Raw genomic sequence first — 18,905 nt, 5'->3', positions numbered from 1 at the left:
GTTGTTTCTGTATTTACGTTCCAATTAAAATGAAGAAATGTTTTGTTGTTGTTTATGGCTCTAAAATCTAAATGTTTAAATCTGCACAGCACATTTTTATTTCTGTATCTTTGGATCAAATTATATAATTAAGTTATATAAATAATATATAATAATATTAGTCACAGAACAATTCTTCTGCCAGGTAATATATAAAAACACCTGGTATTAAAAAATTATTAAAGTAGATCTGTTAATAAAAGGTATTCACAATCACATTATACTTTACATACACAGAGTAATTTTGCTCAACCTTAAGTTAAACATAGCAGTTAAGAAGTTATAAATATAATTAGGAAGTTATATATAATATTAATAATATTAGTCACAATAAAAAAATTGTTCCACCATGTAATTAAAACACTCACTGACTGATAGGTTTAGCAATCTTACTCATATCATGCTTTTTACAGATTTGTAATACCTCTTCAAGAACAGGGTACTATTATGTTAAATGATTTTCAGCTGTACATTTATTGCCAGATTAATTTTTGGACCCAAAAATTACATTTGTAGCCTGTATAATTACACGTATTTTGCTGCGGTTCTCAGAAACCATTGTGGTTACAGTTACAAATACTTCAAAACTGACTTTGCAAATAAACATGGGAAATCTCTTTCATACAGACTTCATATGACCAATGTAACTCCTGAATGATGTTCGCTGTGCTAATCACCATGACCCTTAATAACAAGCTCTCCATTATCCACAGACTCAATGATTGTCATCAGTGTGAAATGACAGGTTTACCTCTCTGAGACTAGAAAGAGAATGCAGTTTGATGCACTTCAGCCTGTGAGATGTGAACTTCTGGACAATAAAGGATGTTTTACACAGTACGCGATACGCAGCAAACAGCATGTATTTATTCATAAAATATGCTACTTTCCTATTAAATAAGTTAATCATGGATTGGTGGGCAGACATCTTCTGTAAGTGATTTCGTACATGCGTTCACTAAATGCCACATAGTGCCCTATATAGGAAACAGGGAGTTTTAGACTATTCTAAAGGGAACTAACCACATACAGTAAAAGCTAAATGCTGGATGATTAGTTATGAAAGAAATCACCTCTAATGACACACTACAGCTATGAAAATATAAAGTAATTTTATCTTGTGTGGTGTATGCGCAACAAAATGGCAGGATTCATGTAAACAAATATGCCATCATTCCAATTGAAAAAAAACTTGGTTTTACACGTAAAAATGGGCAGTTTCTGTTTGGACACAGCCAGGCCTTGCACTGATTTACAATAGCAGACAAACAACTGATCCGTTTTCCTTTTTGGTTGCATGCAACCAATGTACCTCCTCAGTTCTCTGACTGGGCATATTAGATGCAATCTAGAAGCTTCCACACAGTCATGAGAAGGGGGATGAAAAGGATCATGGACAAATGGCTTGGATACATATGAGTGGGTCAGTAACTTCGGCAGGAATGCTGGGTTTGAAAGGAAACAAATGGCTGAACCCTCTTCTCCTAAATTTAAGCATGTCGGGTGCACATACAGGGCATGCAACTCACACACCCTTCTTGATGAGGTAATAGCCAGAAGAAAAGCTGTCTTAAATGAGAGATCTCGAAATTGTCCAATGTTTAAAGGGAGGCTCTGTCAGAGCATCCAATAAATAGTGCAAATCCCATAAGGGGATCATTCAAGCTTGTGATGGACAAAATCTACATGCCTCTTTTAGAAAGCGAACATTAAGAGGCTAGAAATTAACTGAAGAGCCATCAAAACATGCATGCAAATTAGATATGGCTGCTACATACCCCCTCATGTTGACTCTGCTAGAACACTCTCCAACTGGGACAGTAGAAAAGACAAATCGACTCAACATCAGAAGAGACAGGGTCCATCCCCCTGGACTGACACCACTGAGAAACCTTTCCAGACGGCTAGCATTGAGCACGCTCGTAAACAGAGCTCTACCCACTCATAAGGTTGTTAAAATACCTTTTCCAAGAACCATGGATGGCTCCCGTCTATGGGCCAAACATTCAGGGGGGTAAAGGGGGGGTAAAGACCCCCATCCTTTTTTGGAATTAGGAAAAAGGTGGAATAAAATCCCTGACCTGTCAACTCTGAGGGCAAGAGTGTTACTGCTTCTTTTCTTAAAAGAACTGAGACTTCTTCTGTAAGGGACTGGAATTTTGCTTCATTCCTTAGGACAATAAGGATAATACCTTGAAAACAGGGTAGGTTGGTTCTGAATTGGAGCCTGCATCCGAACTTCCATGGACACTGGGTACACTGGCGCCAATGATGGCGGAGGCTGCCTACCGATATTTGTGTGTTGGGTGGATCTGCAGACTGTCTCCTGTGAAAGTAATGCTGGCCCCCTGAACTGAGCCTATTGATGAGCCTTGGGCAGTGTTCCTACACAGCCCTGAGTAGGCCTGACTTGACAACCTCGCCCGAGCCCAGCTACCACCAGCTGATGGCTGTGACACATGGCTGTGGCACATGGACAGCTAGCACCTTACAAACAGAGCATATCAGCTTCCTTTTCCTGCATGACTGCTCCAGGGCTGCTTCTGATGGGGGCCCAAAAACCTCACCCGGAATAACTTCAGCTGCAAGAGCTGTTATGCCATCTTGGTCTGCTAAATTGGACTAGGATAGCCATACCTGGCAATGTGCTTGAACTATGCAGGCCATGGACTGAACCAGAGCCTTGGCGTGTGCACTCGTTCCCCGAATCAGCAAGTCTACCACCCGTAGTGTCTCTTGAATCTCTTCACAGGACACAGCTGAGGACAAATAATGCAGTAAACCCTTTAAATACACTAGCAGGAAAGAGTTGGTGCATGCAAGCCTTGCTGACAAAGCAGAGGCTTTCCGCAGCTGATTGTAAACTGCCATGCAGTGCCAGTTTAGATGTGTAGCATCCCGACCTGCAATCGCCAGAATAGCAAATGTGGGCCCTACTTGGGGAGCTGTAGCAAGCCCATAAACTGCAGCCCCAGCCAAGTTGCCCAGCTGTGTCCTGAGGAGGATGCTAGAACAGAGGCCTTCCAAGAGGACTGTAACTTTGTCATAAAATCTGGGAGCACAGGTAGCCCCTCCGCTTTGCAACATTGAGGGATTATGTCCAACACAGAGATTGTCAGTTTAGTGGCTTGAAAAGGCAGCTGTGCACGCTCTGCTGCTCTAACAATAACTGCTTTGTCTGAACAATTCAGTGGATTAGGAACCTGAAAGGCACTGTCACCCAGCTATCAATCCGAGAGATCCTCTGGGTCCAACCGCAGAGGGTTCTCCTTACTTCCAAATACTCCAGAGGCTGCCACTGACAGTTTATCTGGGTGGTGGTGTAGATGTTTTGCTGCTTGCTCCCTAGTATCTGGGAGCTTTGCAGGCCACCACTGGACCTGCAAAAAACCATGCAATGTCTCTTGCATTTCTTGCATCTGCCTTTGGAGGTGCTCCATATCCCTCTCTGTGTGCTTACGTTTACAAGTCTGCTTCCTTCCACTCTGTTTATGCCTGTTTTCACCTCTGTTTTGTTATCCTCCTCCTGGCTCCTGCTCTGGCTGTGGCAATGCTTGATCTGGCAGAACCTTGTTGGAAAAGCCACTGCTATCCTCTTCCTTCAGCATGGCTCAACAATATAAAGGAAGTAGATATAATCCAGGTAGCTTTCGCCCTCTCAGACAAACAGGCTCATTTAGCTGCTTATTTATTTATACCTTCCATTATGTAATTAATATTACTAATCACAATAGAAATAACAATAATCAAACCGATCAATTATTTATGCTAATTAAATATATATAGAGTAGGTATATATTTAACCAAACATATATTATGCTATATTATATTATAATTATTTTAATACATAAACAATGCAACAAGTAATATGTTTTATATGATATGTTTTAATCCCTAATAACAACAAACAGCTCGTTCCTCAGGAGGCAAAAAGAGAAAGTTCTGGCTGGCTGGCTCACACCTGTATTTGTAGATGTTGATTGCATGCGGGGGTGTGATTAATCTGCTATACTTGTCCTGACAGCTCACCCTCGGCGAGGCTGACCTATTCTGACCTACTGAGTTGAAATAGAACACCCTTAAAAGTTACTCTTTTGGTTATTAACGACTTTGTTTTAAATCTGTTCTTAGATGGAAAGTTTACAGTTGAGAGTTTTATGGATATTGAGATATTGGGCAAATGAAAAAACCCGTTTGTCTGAGCTCCACAACAACAGCGTTAACATCGCATTTAATGCATTTGGCTTCTGTCTTTATATGATCATAGAGTGTCATTCTCCAACATAATCAAGGTACATCAACAATGCAAATGAATGTCATCAGTCACAACTGACAGTGTTATTGCTTATGCATGACTAGATTCATGTTGGTTATAATTAGATAATCTATATTTGAATAGGAAGTATGTTGAGATGTTGCCTACCTCCTGATGCAGTCAGGATCAAATCATTTCTGTCATCTTCATATGTATATAAGGCCCTGCAGAGAAAAAAGAGAGGCATTTTCAGTAAAGAAACTATACAATCAAATAAACAACATCATTAACAATTTGAAATAAAGTACTCAAAAATCATTATGAAGGATGTTAAATTACATGTGAATTGTGTACATTTTTTATGTCAAATTACTTTCTTCTATCCCAGCTTATATGCAGAAACAGAGTGTGGAATGTTAAAGTAATAGTTCACCCAAAAATTTTAATTCTCTCATCATTTACTCACTCTCATGCCATCATAGATGCGTCTGACTTTCGTCTGCACAACACAAATTAAGATTTTTAGAATTGAGCTCTGTAGGTCCTCACAATAAAAGCAAATGGTGAACAGAACTCATAAAGTCCAAAAAGGATATAAAGGCAGGCATAAAAGTAATCCATATGACTCCAGTGGTTAAATCCGTATCTTCTGAAGCAATATGATTGGTGAGGGAAACAGATCAATATTTAAGTCCTTTTTTACTATCAATCTCCACATTTGACCAGCCCCGACCAGTAAGTGGCTGAATGTGAAAGTGCTAGTAACTTCCACACCAGAATAAGGAAGTAAAAGTAAAACTGTATGCCTTTATGACCCTTTTGGACCTTCAAAGGTCTGGTCACCATTCACTTGCATTGTGAGTACCTACGGAGCTGAAATAATTTTCTAAAACATTTTGTTTGTGTTTTACAGAAGAAAGAAAATCATACACATCTAGGATGGCATGAGGATGAATAAATAAATGATGAGATAATTAACATTTTTGGGTGAACTATCCCTTTTAACACTTATGCAGCATAAGGGGCGGAGTTACTGTGGTACGATGCTGGACTGACAAAACTATTGTAATTACTGTGAATGCAGCAACAAGCAAAACTTCTGTGATGACAGCACCTCGCAAATATGGGTTGAATACTTTACCTTCACCCCATGCTGTGTGAATATGCACATTATTTGAGATTTAAGTGTTGAACTGTGTTTGGCTAACACATTGAATTTAGTGGAAATGCATTGCATGCAATTTAAATGTCACTTCCATCAGAAGAAAAACAGCAAATATTTCTGTGTAGTAAACATTTTTCCCTTTCTGTCACTCACTCAACATTGTGTCAATGTAGTGACACATTTGGGAGCCCCAAACACCTCTGATCTTTGAGAAAAGGCCAATGAGAATTGGCGAGTGACATTTGTATGCCACTCCCCCAGACATACGGGTATAAAAGGAGCTGATTCGCAACCACTCATTCAGATTTTTTCTTCGGAGCCGAGCAGTTGTGTGTCAGCGAGCTGAATTCCACTGTTGGTCCATTCACCTCAAAATAAGAAGCGTATGCTGTTAGATATATGGCGCATTCCAGCGCATTTCTCTCCTTTTGCACGATCAGTGCAGAGTATGCCCCTGGGCGCTTTGAGAGTGCTAAAAGCTTATATATTCCTGCAAAAGTATATTTCCTCTATTAGAGCAAAGCACATTGAAGTGAACTTCTTTTTAAAGACTCGTCTTTTAAAGATGCTTTTCCGTCTTTGTGTAATTCCTGGATGCGGTCGTTATGTCTCCACCTCAGATGACCACGGGCGCTGCCTCACGTGTCTAGGCCATGATCACACTGAAGCAGCATTCATGAATGGTTATTGTTCTCATTGCGAGAACAAGACCAAGGCAACGTTGTGGTCGTGGCTTTCCTTCTTCTGGGGGAAAGCCGCTCCAGCCACCCCCCACGCCGGGCCTTCTACCTACGGGTACGAGGCTGGCCCGGCTGGCACTGGAGGCGATTTGGGTCTCTAATGGGCACGGCCCCACCGGGTAAATCCCCCGCACACTCGTTTTCCCCCGTCGAGTTCCGAGATGAGACCAACTCGCCTCACGGCCAGCTTAACGTCTCTTTTGGAGCTTGTGAGCTGGATGAGTTCTCGATCGCTGCATCAGAGGGCACACTGGTGATGTCGGACGCCGAGGACTTGACTGGGCTGCCACCTTCGGGTCTGCCCGCCAAGTCTGGGTCAGGCTTTGGGTCAACTGGGAAAAGAACAAGCTCTTCTTGGCATGGAATTAAACTCAGTCTCAATGATAGTGTGCCTCACGAGCGAGAATGCACAGTCGGTGCTGGACTGCCTCAAGTCAGTAAGGCGGAGAACATCGGTTCCACTGAAACACTTTCTGAGGCTCCTGGGGCATATGGCATCCTCGGCGGTGGTCACGCCACTCGGATTGATGCATAAGAGACCGCTTCAGCACTGGTTTCAGACTCGAATCCGGAGATGGGCATGGCACCGCGGCACACTTCGGGTGGCCATCACGCCGATCTGCCGCCACTTGTTCAGCCCTTGGACAGACCTTGCTTTTCTGCGGGAAGGAGTTCCCCTGCAGCAAGTGTCCAGGCACGTCATTACAAAAGACGCCTCCAAGCTAGGCTGGGGCACCGTGTGCAACGGGCACGCAGCCGCAGATTCCTGGATGGGACCACGACTGTGTTGGCATATGAATTGCCTCGAGTTGTTGGTAGTACTGCTCACCCTGCGGAGGCTTTCGCTGTTGATCCAGGGCAAGCATGTGTTGAAATGGATGGACAACACAACAACGGAACCATATATAAACCGCCAAGGTGGCTTACGCTCACGTCGCATGAAGCAACTCGCCAACCGTCTCCTCCTCTGGAGTCAGTTGAGACCGAGGTCACTGCAGGCCACTCACATCCCAGGCAACATCAATGCCACAATGGACGCACTGTCGCAGCAGGTGACGTTCAGGGGAGAGTGGACACTCCACCCCCAGGTGGTTCAGTTGATTTGGAGTCACTACTGTCACTTCATTGACACAACATCGAGTGAGTGACAGAAGGGGAATGTCTCGGTTACTGTTGTAACCTCCGTTCCCTGATGGAGGGAACAAGACGTTGTGTCCCTCTTGCCACTACGTTGTACTACCCGCTTAAATGTGCGGGACCTAGTCTAGGCTCCTCAGCACAAAATCTGAATGAGTGGTTCAGGTGGTTCAATTAATTTGGAATTGGTTCGGCAAGGCACAGATAGACCTGTTTGCTTCATGAGAATCCTCCCACTGCCCGCTCTGGTATTCCCTGACAGGGGCCCCCCTCGGCACAGAAGCACTGGCACACAGCTGGCCCTGGGGGCTGCACAAGTATGCGTTCCCCCCAGTGAGCCTACTTGCACAGACCTTGTGCAAGGCCACGGAGGATGAGGAGAAGGTCATCCTTGTGGCACCATACTGGCCCACCCGGACTTGGTTCTCGGACCTCACGCTCCTCGCGACAGAATAATAGCGTTAGTTGGCCTCAGCCCAATCTTATACTCTGTGGAGAGAAAAAACATGCAGCTGGCACGGCCTACTCTCATACTAGTTACGTCTATCCCCCCCAGGGATGTGGGGAACTACATGACGCCTTTTGGGGTGTTGGGGAAGGCTACGTGCAGACTGGTGCACCTGCTATTACGCATGCTGCTGCTTGCTTGCACCTGCATTGGCAGTCCACGTAACACAGTTCAGCAGTTGTGGCATTTTGTATAGGGACCCCTACTGTCACTACAATGACACAACGTCGAGTGAGTGACAGAAGTGCTTGGTTACTCTCGTAACCTCGGTTCCCTGATGGAGGGAATGAGACGTTGTGTCCCTCTTGTCACTACGCTGTACTACCCGCTTAAATGTCCGGGACCCAGTCTCGGCTCCTCGGCACAAAATCTGAATGAGTGGTTGCGAGCCAGCTCCTTTTATACCCATATGTCCGGGGGAGTGGCATGCAAATTCCACTCGCCAATTCTCATTAGCCTTTTCTCAAAGATCAGAGGTGTTTGGGGCTCCCAGGAGTGACCCCTAGAGTCACTACATCGACAACGTCTCTTTCCCTCCATCAGGTAATGGAAGTTATGAAAGTAACCGAGATGTTAGTGTTGTGATTGAGACGGTAATACACTTTGAAAATTCATACACTACATGGCTGAATGCATAGTGTATGTTGTAAGTACATAGTGTACAGTGTAAGTGCATAGTGTATAGAGTGTCATTTCAACATTCAAACACGTTAGTGTTTTTTTAGCATGTTAATAGGTTGATTTCAACTAGAACTATAACATGCTACTAAAACATTTGAATCAGATGAAAAGCAGATGAAATCTTGATGAAAATTGCAAGTCTGATTGCTTAGAAAAGTATTAGTAAAAAAAGTATCTCTCTAAAACAAGCGGTGTCATTAACACAGAGTAAATTATTACACACAATTTTTGGGTAAACTATCCCTTTAAGCATTTGCTCAACATAAAACGCAATAAAACAAACTAATGAAAAAGCCATTTCCAGCTCAAATCCATGCACAAAGTGCAACCTCTTTCACTACAACCCTTTTTAAAAGGTTTCATCTCCACTGTTTTAGTGACGGTTTTGAAAGGGGTCCAAACGGGCTGGAATTCATACTATCCAGAGGGGCCGAAGTGGTCCACTCTGGGCCAAGAGTGCTGTTAGCATGGAGGAGAAAATGGCATTATCATCTGTTATCTGAGATGTTGCGAATGAGGATAAAATATGGAGCACTAGTTCTTGTTAGCCTTCTAACAATATTGCAATGGCTACTTTTTTCATTATGTCTTTTTGTTGCTTGGCTAAAGGAACACTAAACTGTAAAAGCAAGTATGATTCTGTTAACAATTCTAGTTCTAAAGCGACATCCAGAGATACTAATGAACTATGTACTCTCATGTCCCCTAGCATTTCTAACATACCAGGGCTTTGATGTTTAATTCTTATAATAATGGAGGTAATCATTAACATACCGCAGCATAGAGCTAATCTCATTTCCCAATTACTGTGAAATAATGAGTGGGAGTTTGGAGCTATGCTAGTAAAGACAACAACAAGAAGAACAGAAGTTGTACTGCCGTAAGCTACAGTGTGAAGCATGGAAAATGGTGGTCCTTGCTCTTTAAGTTACTGATGTACAGTGTTATGTATATATTGTTTTCCCTGCCTAATAAAAAGATGAACTGTAAATTTAATCAATAAGTACTGATAATGATGTCTTTTGACAAAAAACAACAACAAAAAAACATAACATTAGTTAGTGCCTGAAATGAAAGTACATTTTATGAGGATGTGTAACGAATGAGGTCGGAGTCAGACAAGGGATGAGGATCCAAATGCGGGTTTATTGATTAAAGGAAACAAACAGGCATGAATAAACAAAACTACCACGATGGGCAAATGAAAACAAAACACGAAAACACAGGAACTGGAACACGGGAACACAGGCATGGAATAAACAAAACTACCACGATGGGCAAATGAAAACAAAACACGAAAACACAGGACCTGGAACACTGGAACACAGGAATGGGAGCGAGCACAAACTACGTACAACAGCATTCAACGACAGACAAGGACAAAACCAAAAACCAGGATATAAATACAAAAACATGGGAAAAAGGGGCCAATGAACAAACAGAACACAAACTAGGTGACAAGGTGATTAACAGAAACCAAAGGCAAATTAACAAGGGCAGGTGAAAACAATGAACAGTGAACGAGGGAAAACAAGACTATGGAGGTACAAGGGTGACAAAAGTGAAAACTAAGGAATAACAAAAGTGACAAAATTACAAACAAAGGGCAACAGTGAGACAAGACAGGGTAACCGTTACATAGCCCCCCACTCAAGGATCGGATACCAGACGATCAACAAAACAAAAAAACAGGAAGAACAACTGACAAATGACAGGGGGCACAAAGGGCAGACAGGCAGTGCAGGGGGCAACGAAAGGCAGACCGGCTGTCCGGGGGTGACGAGGAGCAGGCAGGCAGTCCAAGGAGCAACGAGGGGCGGACAGGCAGGCCAAGGGGGGCACAAGGGACACGGAGACAGACAAAGGAGGGCAAGAGGGCAGATTAGCAGTCTCTGGGGGTGTGTGCTGGGAACCAGGTCGGGTGGCCTGGGAAGCTTCCACCGGGTAGGGGCGGGTTTAGGTGGACTGGGAGATGGCCGCAGAGCAGGGGCCGGTTCGGGGGGCCTGGGAGCTGGCCACAGGACAGAGGCCGGTTTGGATGGCCTGGGAGCTGGCCACAAGGCAAGGGCCGGTTCAGGGGACCTGGGAGGTGGCCATTGGACAGGGACAGGTCCAGGAGGCCTGGGAGGCAACCTCAGGACAGGGGCAGGTCCCGGAGGCGGAGCTGAGAGGGGCTCTGGAGACAAAGCTGTGAGAGGTTCTGGAGGCCCAGGAGGCAGAGCCAAGGGAGGCGGACCCATGGAAAGCTCTGGAGGAGCAGGAGGCAGAGCTGGGGGAGGCTCTGGGAGCTCAGGAGGCGGAGCTGAGGGAGGCTCTGGGGGCTCAGGAGGCGGGGCTGAGGGAGGCTCTGGAGGCTCAGAGGAAGGCTCAGGAGACGGAGCAGAGGAAGGCCTAGGAGGTGGAGCCGAGGATGGCTCAGGAGGTGGAGCCGAGGGCGGTGGCGCCGTAGGCAGTTCTAGAGGCGGAGGCCTGGAAGGCTCCGGGGACGGAGCCGAGGAAGGCTCAGGAGATGGAGCCGAGGAAGGCTCAGGAGACGGAGCCGAGGAAGGCTCTGGAGGCGGAGCCAAGGAAGGCTCTGGAGGCGGAGCCGCAGGAGGCTTTGGAGGCGGAGCCGCAGGAGGCTCGGGGAGAAGAGCCCTAGGAGGCTCGGGAGGCGGAGCCGTAGGAGGCTCGGGAGGCGGAGCCGTAGGAGGCTCGGGAAGCTCTGAGGGCGGAGCCGTCGAAGGCTCGGGTGGCTCAAGAGGCGGAGCCCTGGAAGGCCCGAGAGGCGGAGCCCTGGAAGACTCGAGAGGCTTGAGGGGCGGAGCCCTGGTAGGCTCGAGAGGCTTGAGGGGCGGAGCCCTGGTAGGCTCGAGAGGCTTGAGGGGCGGAGCCCTGGGAGGCTCGAGAGGCTTGAGGGGCGGAGCCCTGGTAGGCTCGAGAGGCTTGAGGGGCAGAGCCCTGGAAGGCTCGAGAGGCTTGAGGGGCGGAGCCCTGGTAGGCTCGAGAGGCTTGAGGGCCGGAGCCCTGGAAGGCTCGAGAGGCTTGAGGGGCGGAGCCCTGGAAGACTCGGGAGGAGGAGCCCTGGAAGGCTCGAGAGGTGCTGGCTCTAGGATGGGCACGACCACTGGCGCTGGCTCTTGGACGGACCTGGCTACTGGCACTGGCTCTTGGACGGTCATGGCTACTGGCACTGTCTCTTGGACAGTCACGGCCACTGGCGCTGGCTCTTGGACAGTCACGGCTACTGGCACTGGCTCTTGGACGGTCATGGCTACTGGCACTGGCTCTTGGACGGTCAAGGCTTCAGGCACTGGCTCTTGGACGGTCGAGGCTTCTGGTACTGGCTCTTGGACGGTCGAGGCTTCAGGCACTGGCTCTTGGACGGTCGAGGCTACAGGCGCTGGCTCAGGGACGGTCGAGGCTACAGGCGCTGGCTCAGGGACGGTCGAGGCTACAGGCGCTGGCTCAGGGACGGTCGAGGCTACAGGCGCTGGCTAAGGGACGGTCGAGGCTACAGGCGCTGGCTCAGGGACGGTCGAGGCTACAGGCGCTGGCTCAGGGACATCTGAGGCTACAGGCACTGGCTCATTGACGTTTGAGGCTAACGGCACTGGCTCATTGACGTTTGAGGCTATCGGCACTGGCTCACTGACGTCTGAGGCTACAGGCACTGGCTCGGGGACGGTCGAGGGCTCAGGCTCGCTCACAGTGACATGCGAGGGCTCTAGCTCGCTCACCGTGGCTGACGAGGACTCAGGCTCGCTCACAGTGACATGCGTGGGCTCTAGCTCGCTCACCGTGGCTGACGAGGACTCAGGCTCGCTCACAGTGACATGCGTGGGCTTTAGCTCGCTCACCGTGACATGCGTGGGCTCTGGCTCGCAGACCGGGGCTGGCGCGGGCCGGGAGGCGGAAGCCCGTCTTCTCTTCCTCCTCCGGGCAGACGAAGTGGGCCGCGCTGGCTCATGGAAGGCGACTGGCGACGCTGGAACGCTGTTCCTGGTCGGCGTGACTTCAGGCTTGCTGGCCAGGGCAGGCGTAGGCTCTGGCTTGCAGACCGGGGTAGGCGTGACAGGAGGAGCCCTGGACGGCTGAAGGGTCTCCACAGTGGGTGGAGAGGTAGGGTCCTTCTCAGCGAAGCCCACGGTGTACGGCGAGCCACAGACCAGTAAGGTCGCCTCTAGGAAGTCGTGGAGAGTCCAATCACGCGTAGCCAGCGGCAAACGCTCCCTGAGCGAAACGTGTAAAGTGTCCCTGAAGAAAACCACCAGGGCTGAGTCCGGGAAGTCCGTGAACTTCGCCAGCGCGAGGAAGTCGCTGATGTGGTCTTCAACAGGGCGGTCCTCTTGTTTGAGGCTGAGCAACCGGTAGTTGGCCCGAATAACCGCTGGATCCATTGTGTGGTCTGTCGTTCTGTAACGAATGAGGTCGGAGTCAGACAAGGGATGAGGATCCAAATGCGGGTTTATTGATTAAAGGAAACAAACAGGCATGAATAAACAAAACTACCACGATGGGCAAATGAAAACAAAACACGAAAACACAGGAACTGGAACACGGGAACCGAAACCAAAGGCCAGAAACCAAAGGCAAATTAACAAGGGCAGGTGAAAACAATGAACAGTGAACATGAGGGAAAACAAGACTATGGAGGTACAAGGGTGACAAAAGTGAAAACTAAGGAATAACAAAAGTGACAAAATTACAAACAAAGGGCAACAGTGAGACAAGACAGGGTAACCGTTACAGGATGCTAGTTGTGGGTGGCTGTTAGGGCAGTGCTATGCAGTTGCTAAGGTGTTCTGGGCACTTTTTTTTAAGCATAATACTATGCTAAAAGTTGTTGCTGTGTAGCATCTCTAAGGTGTTCTGTATGTGCATCCCAAACTGCACACTTCTGCACTATTCCATGTCATTGTGTAGTGTAAGTAGTGAGAGTAGTATGTTAACACTGAAAATGCAATTGTACTTTGTACCAGGATGATGCACTATTTCACCCATCAAAACGGAGTGTGGAATGTTGGACATTTCATGCACTCAGTTCACGCCGCTTGACATACATAGTGGAATGGGCGGAGTTATCTGGCAATGCTGCTGGTCTGACAAAACAACTGTAAATAATGGAGAATGTAGCAGCTAGCAAGACTTCAGTGGATACAGCACCTTACAAATGTGAGTTGAATGCTTTACCATTACCCCAAACTGTGTGGATATTTACATAAAGATACTAGTGTTGAACTGAGGTTAGCTAACGCACAAAATCCAGTGGCAACACATCACGTGTGCTTAATGTCAATCCGTCAGCTGTTAAACATGTGTTCCATTTGGGATGATACTCCACTTAGAACATTTATACACTACATGTATATTTAGTATATTATATATAATATTTTGTGAGTGCAAAGTGTATAGTGTGTCATTTGGAACACAGCTTGTGTGCTTTTTAGAGCTTCAAATGTTGGTACCCTTTCACTTGCATTGTGAGGACCTACAGAGCTTAGGCATGTTTCGAAAAATCAGTTAAGTAGTTGTTAAGGTGTTATGAGTTTTGAGCATGTTGCTATGCAGTTGTTAAGGTGTTCTAAGTGTTTTTAGCATGTTGCTATCCACCTTTTTCCTGAGGGACTTACTGGAAAAACTAATGTGGGTGCGACTTCACGCGGAACCCGTTCTATAACTTTGGCTAGCTCTGGCTTCAGTCAATTTAGACCCTATTTACAGCTGGTTGGTCTGATCGCAAATGGTCAGCCCTATATATAGTTGTAAAGGTGGTGCAAAATATTTGGTGATTAGATCACAAAAAAAAAAAACATAGAGGTAGCCAAAAAAGCATGTAACCACATCACATTTAAAAGCCGTCCTGATGCGTCCCGGACAGCAGCAAAACACAACCTCTTACCTACCAATCACCTGCGGCCTGCCAAACAAACGTTTAAACTTACATACAGATTTAAAAAGGAAATTACTGTATGATCGGACAACTTTATAATGAATACAAACCCAAGGATGAGAACTTCAAGGCTCTTCCTCAGTGTGTCTGTCTGATTTCAACACATAGAGGGACAAGATGACAAGCTATGCTTGTGCTTAGATACAATTTCAGTTTCATCTCAGAGAAACAGCCGGTTTTGTTCGCACTGGTAAACATCTTTTAAATATTGATCTATTTCATTCACACACCTAGCGTTTCGCTTTTATGGTGACTATGTGCTCCAAAAAGTTGGCACCTATTCAGTTGCATTTTATGGACCTATAGAGCCCCAAGTTTATAAGATTTCGATTCAGGTCTCTTCTTCTGTGCAATGGAATGGAATATGGAAGGGCACTTCTAAAGTCAATTGTTCAGCCTTTCTAACGGGGTGATACACTGTTTGAAATAAACAGTAGAATAATGTTGAAACAGTGCACTGTATATATACACTTTGCCCACTGCAAGATCACACATTATGTGGATCCAATGAGGAAAGTGTTTAGATAACCAATCCATCACAATTGATTATTTAGATCATGCTATTATAATGTTGATTATATGGGAACTAGAAGTCCATCATGTGTTCTGGAAAAAAATATACCCTACAGCACCAAAATAAACCCACATGACTACGCTCTAATTGTTTTCTATCCGAGTCATCTCACAATTTAACATCTAGGCCAGATGCATAAACCTTAACAAAAATTCCTGTTATGCTCCAAGTTTCTCTATCATCACCTCTACCCAAACCATTTCCCCTTTGCCTGCTAACAATCTACACTCACGGCCCTAACAGAGGTTTGCCCGCCAACCTAATATGACCCCTCCCCTCGGGGCCCCAGCCGGATACATTAGTTCATTCACAGTCACTCTGCCAACAAGAGGTATAATGTTGATCATACCACATAGCATGAGGACAACAACAAAATAACAAACAAGTGTCACAGAAAGTATTACCAGGACACTCCCGAAAAAGAGATTTTAATCTCAGTGAGTCTTCTTTCCTGGTAAAATAAAGGTTATTATTATTACAGAAAATCACAAGGGGAAGGAGGTGCAGATTTAGCTGTTGTGCTTCTATAAATAATTCAATTTAAAGCAGATGCATTTTATTATTCATAAAAGACTCACATGACCTAGAAACGTAGCTCTGAATGTTAGCGAGCCCTGAGTGAGGTAAATCACTCAATCCCGAGAGTGAGGGGCCTCCTTCATTGTCTCGTGTTGTATGAATTATGCGAATAAACACTCTAAAATCACACTAATTAGAGTGCTCTCTTTCCGGGAAAGAAAAATTGCTTTTCTCTATGCCACATCAACACTAGACAAAATTCTGGAAAGAATGGAATGTTTGACTAAAACATACATATTGGCTAGGGATGTCATAAGTAACAGTACTTCGGAAAAAAATCTTTCTGCAGTATCAGTAGCGGTAATGCGGCTGCATGCATGAGCGGTTAACTGTATTTCTTGGACAAATTGGTCATCTTGGCAAGATAGTAATGTAACCAGTTGCCTATGTCAAAATATGTGAGACAAAATATTGATTTTGAAAAAATATTGAAAAACTACTTTTTTCGAGTCTAATAGACCTGCTGCTGTTCATTTTGTCAAATATTAATATTGACAAGAAAAATAGAAGCCCATTTACTGCAGTTAATTAAGATTTTCTAATTTATTAAGTCATCTTTATTATTAATGACTGTTTACTTGAATAATTCATTATTATATGATTAATATTTACTTAATTGAGAAATCCTTAAATGTGACATTCTAATGTTTAAATTATTATTGTTATTTACTGTATATTAATATTTTTAAATAGTTGTGTGTTCAATAACACATTAGTTTTTGTATTGGTAGAGAATTGTAAAATTTTACTGGTTTCATTGGTTTTGACTAATGCAATTTTGTTATCTTGATAACTATTGTGACAACTAGTGAATTTCCTCATTGTCAAAGGTGCACTCAGTAAGAATTTGATTATGTCATCCTGGACTTAATCTGGCACCTAGGGGCATAGATGCATCTTCATGCCATTGTGAAAAATCACTATTCACACTCAGCCATGATTAAATTAGGGGCCGTTTACGTGACTACGTTTTCAACTGAAAACGGAAAATGTTTTATGCGTTTTGTCTGTTCGCTTACACAACAATGGCGTTGTGGGAAATGGCGTTGTGGCGTTGACGTCTCAGGTTACTTGAATGTAACCCTTGTTCCCTGAAAAAGCAGAACGAGATGCTGCGCTTCATTGCCGCATTGAGGATGTCCCAGGACTGCTCTCTAGACAAATACACCTGACGATGCACCTGTGGAACATCTCCTGGTACTGGCGCATTCTGATGATGTCACCAACAGAGGCTATAAAATGTTCTAGTCAATTTCATTGACGTATTGCACACATATTCACAGCTGTTCACTCCTAAAGACGTTCCCAAAGCGCTGAATCAAGCGCAGCATCTCTTTCCGCTTTTTCAGGGAACAAGGGTTACTGTAAAGTAACCTGAGACGTTCAGTGCATAGGCATGTACACGAGTACTTCAAAACAATGCACAAGACATAAAAAGAAAAAGAAAAGGTCTGTAAAGTAATGTTAACCAATAGAAAAATAATAAAGGCTTATCTGATCAGTTCAAATTGTAGATGAGTGATTCTTTGGGTAAGTATGGAATCACTACAATAAAAGTTTAAATAGTCAATGTTTAGGATGATGTCCAAGTCCATTTGATGATGAAGAAAATCCACTCACACAAAACATAGAAAACAGCCCTTCAAGTGTGTAATACAACTCTCCAAGGAGGGAAGGAGGACACAGGGAACAGGGCTTCAAGATCACAGGTAACGTTTAATTTAGAACTCTTCTATAGACATGTCATATTTTGCATACAAAGAACACAGTAGGCTTCGATATGTAAGACTCTCTCTCCCCTCTGGAGGTTCTGTGGCTGCTTCTTATGCCGCTCTCCCCGTGCTTACTGAAATTAGAGACAGGTGTTAGACATAATTTAGCTCAGGTGCAAGCGCCCTTACCGCTTTCTCCCCTGGACGGGCGCTTGACCACACCCCCGCTGCCACAATTTGCTCTTCAAATAATCCAACAAATACAAGCTAGTCCACGGAGTCAAATCCTTGTACCCGGGATATTTGATAATCGACAAGCCAATGCAGTGAGAACAATCCATTGGGGAGAAACCACTTGATATCGATATAAGTAGATCCTTTGCAACTACATATACAGTTTCAAGATGACAAAATATAAAGTATCATTTAAAAAGTTCATCTACAAAAGAAAAAGAATCTAGCATTAGCTAGAAAGCTCACAGATAAATTATATACATCAAGTGAAAACAAATACACAACATAAGAAGGAACAAAACGTACATGATTGAACTGGAAACAAAGTTTCTCAATCAGGACTACAATGAGATTTACTGGAGGTGCTAGGATAATACCATGCTTCTCTCTTCCAAACAAACTGACTTCCTAGTGCCCCCTAGTGATGAGTATGATATAAAAATCAAAAGTGAAAAAAAAAAAACAGCTAAGACTGTTACATAGTAATAAAGCAAACTCATCGTCCGTCCAGACAAAATTGCTCGATGCTTTCGCCATCTTAATTGTTTGTATTCAACGCTCTGTGGAATGCTTATGTGTGCAGGCGCGTGCTGTTTCTGTTTCTCCAACTACTGGCCTGGCATGCATTTCGCGGATCTGTGTGAACGTGCTCATACTTTCAACAACACTTCTAGCTTCGGCCACTGGAGGCAGTGATTAGAATTTCAGTAAGCACAGAACTTTCAACCTACTGTCGCCAAATTCACAGTGAAATTAGCCTGGATACACTGAAGTGGCCAAATTAAAATGTACACTAAAGGGAGAATGTGAACAGATTTTTGGCCAAGCAGCATTGCTGAAATTACTTCCATTCTGTGCTTTGGCATTCATTTTCAACCATGTCATTATGATTACTCCACAGCTCGCCTGACCATGGGCTTCAATCCGATTGTTCCGATTGTTTCTCAGAGGGTCGCCATGTCCAATCTGTCTCATATCCATGATAGCACTCTTTTTCCAGAAAGCCGAAGAAATCAAACATTTCCGAAATGTTACCTACAGCCTCAAAAACGAATCCCACATGTGTTATAATCCTACATCGATGAGAAACAAGAGGCAAGTCATTTTCTCTAAAGTGAACACACATGTCCCCTTAAAGCAGAAACTTTCTCTCCTGTTATGCAAAAGAGTGAGAGATACTCTTTGTGACTTTGCAGAGAAAAGGTCACAGCTTGGTAATATGGTTTTGTAGTTCATGTTTTTCATATTTCGAACGAATATACCAACAAGGGAATTGTCACATTTCAATACGGAAAAAGTAGCAAAATGAACAGAATACACAGCTGTCTGGATGGCGTGCATTTAGTGCC

The 18,905-nt window shown here is 44.8% G+C and overlaps 1 protein-coding gene across 5 annotated transcripts in view; it reads right to left on the bottom strand.

Annotated features, from left to right (window-relative positions):
- Positions 1–18,905, bottom strand: part of LOC127624619 (drebrin-like) — a 124,389-nt gene that overhangs the window by 40,389 nt on the left and 65,095 nt on the right. For all 5 annotated transcript variants that reach the window (XM_052099412.1, XM_052099414.1, XM_052099415.1 and 2 more), the window contains exon 2: positions 4,463–4,518. In XM_052099412.1, the coding sequence (XP_051955372.1) occupies positions 4,463–4,518 (56 nt within the window). The remainder of the gene's footprint in view (positions 1–4,462; positions 4,519–18,905) is intronic.

This window comes from Xyrauchen texanus, chromosome 31, assembly GCF_025860055.1.
Source record: "Xyrauchen texanus isolate HMW12.3.18 chromosome 31, RBS_HiC_50CHRs, whole genome shotgun sequence".
In the NCBI taxonomy this organism is placed as follows: domain Eukaryota; kingdom Metazoa; phylum Chordata; class Actinopteri; order Cypriniformes; family Catostomidae; genus Xyrauchen; species Xyrauchen texanus.
Note: the sequence above shows the minus strand (reverse complement) of the source record. Positions and strands in the feature narration are given on the sequence as shown.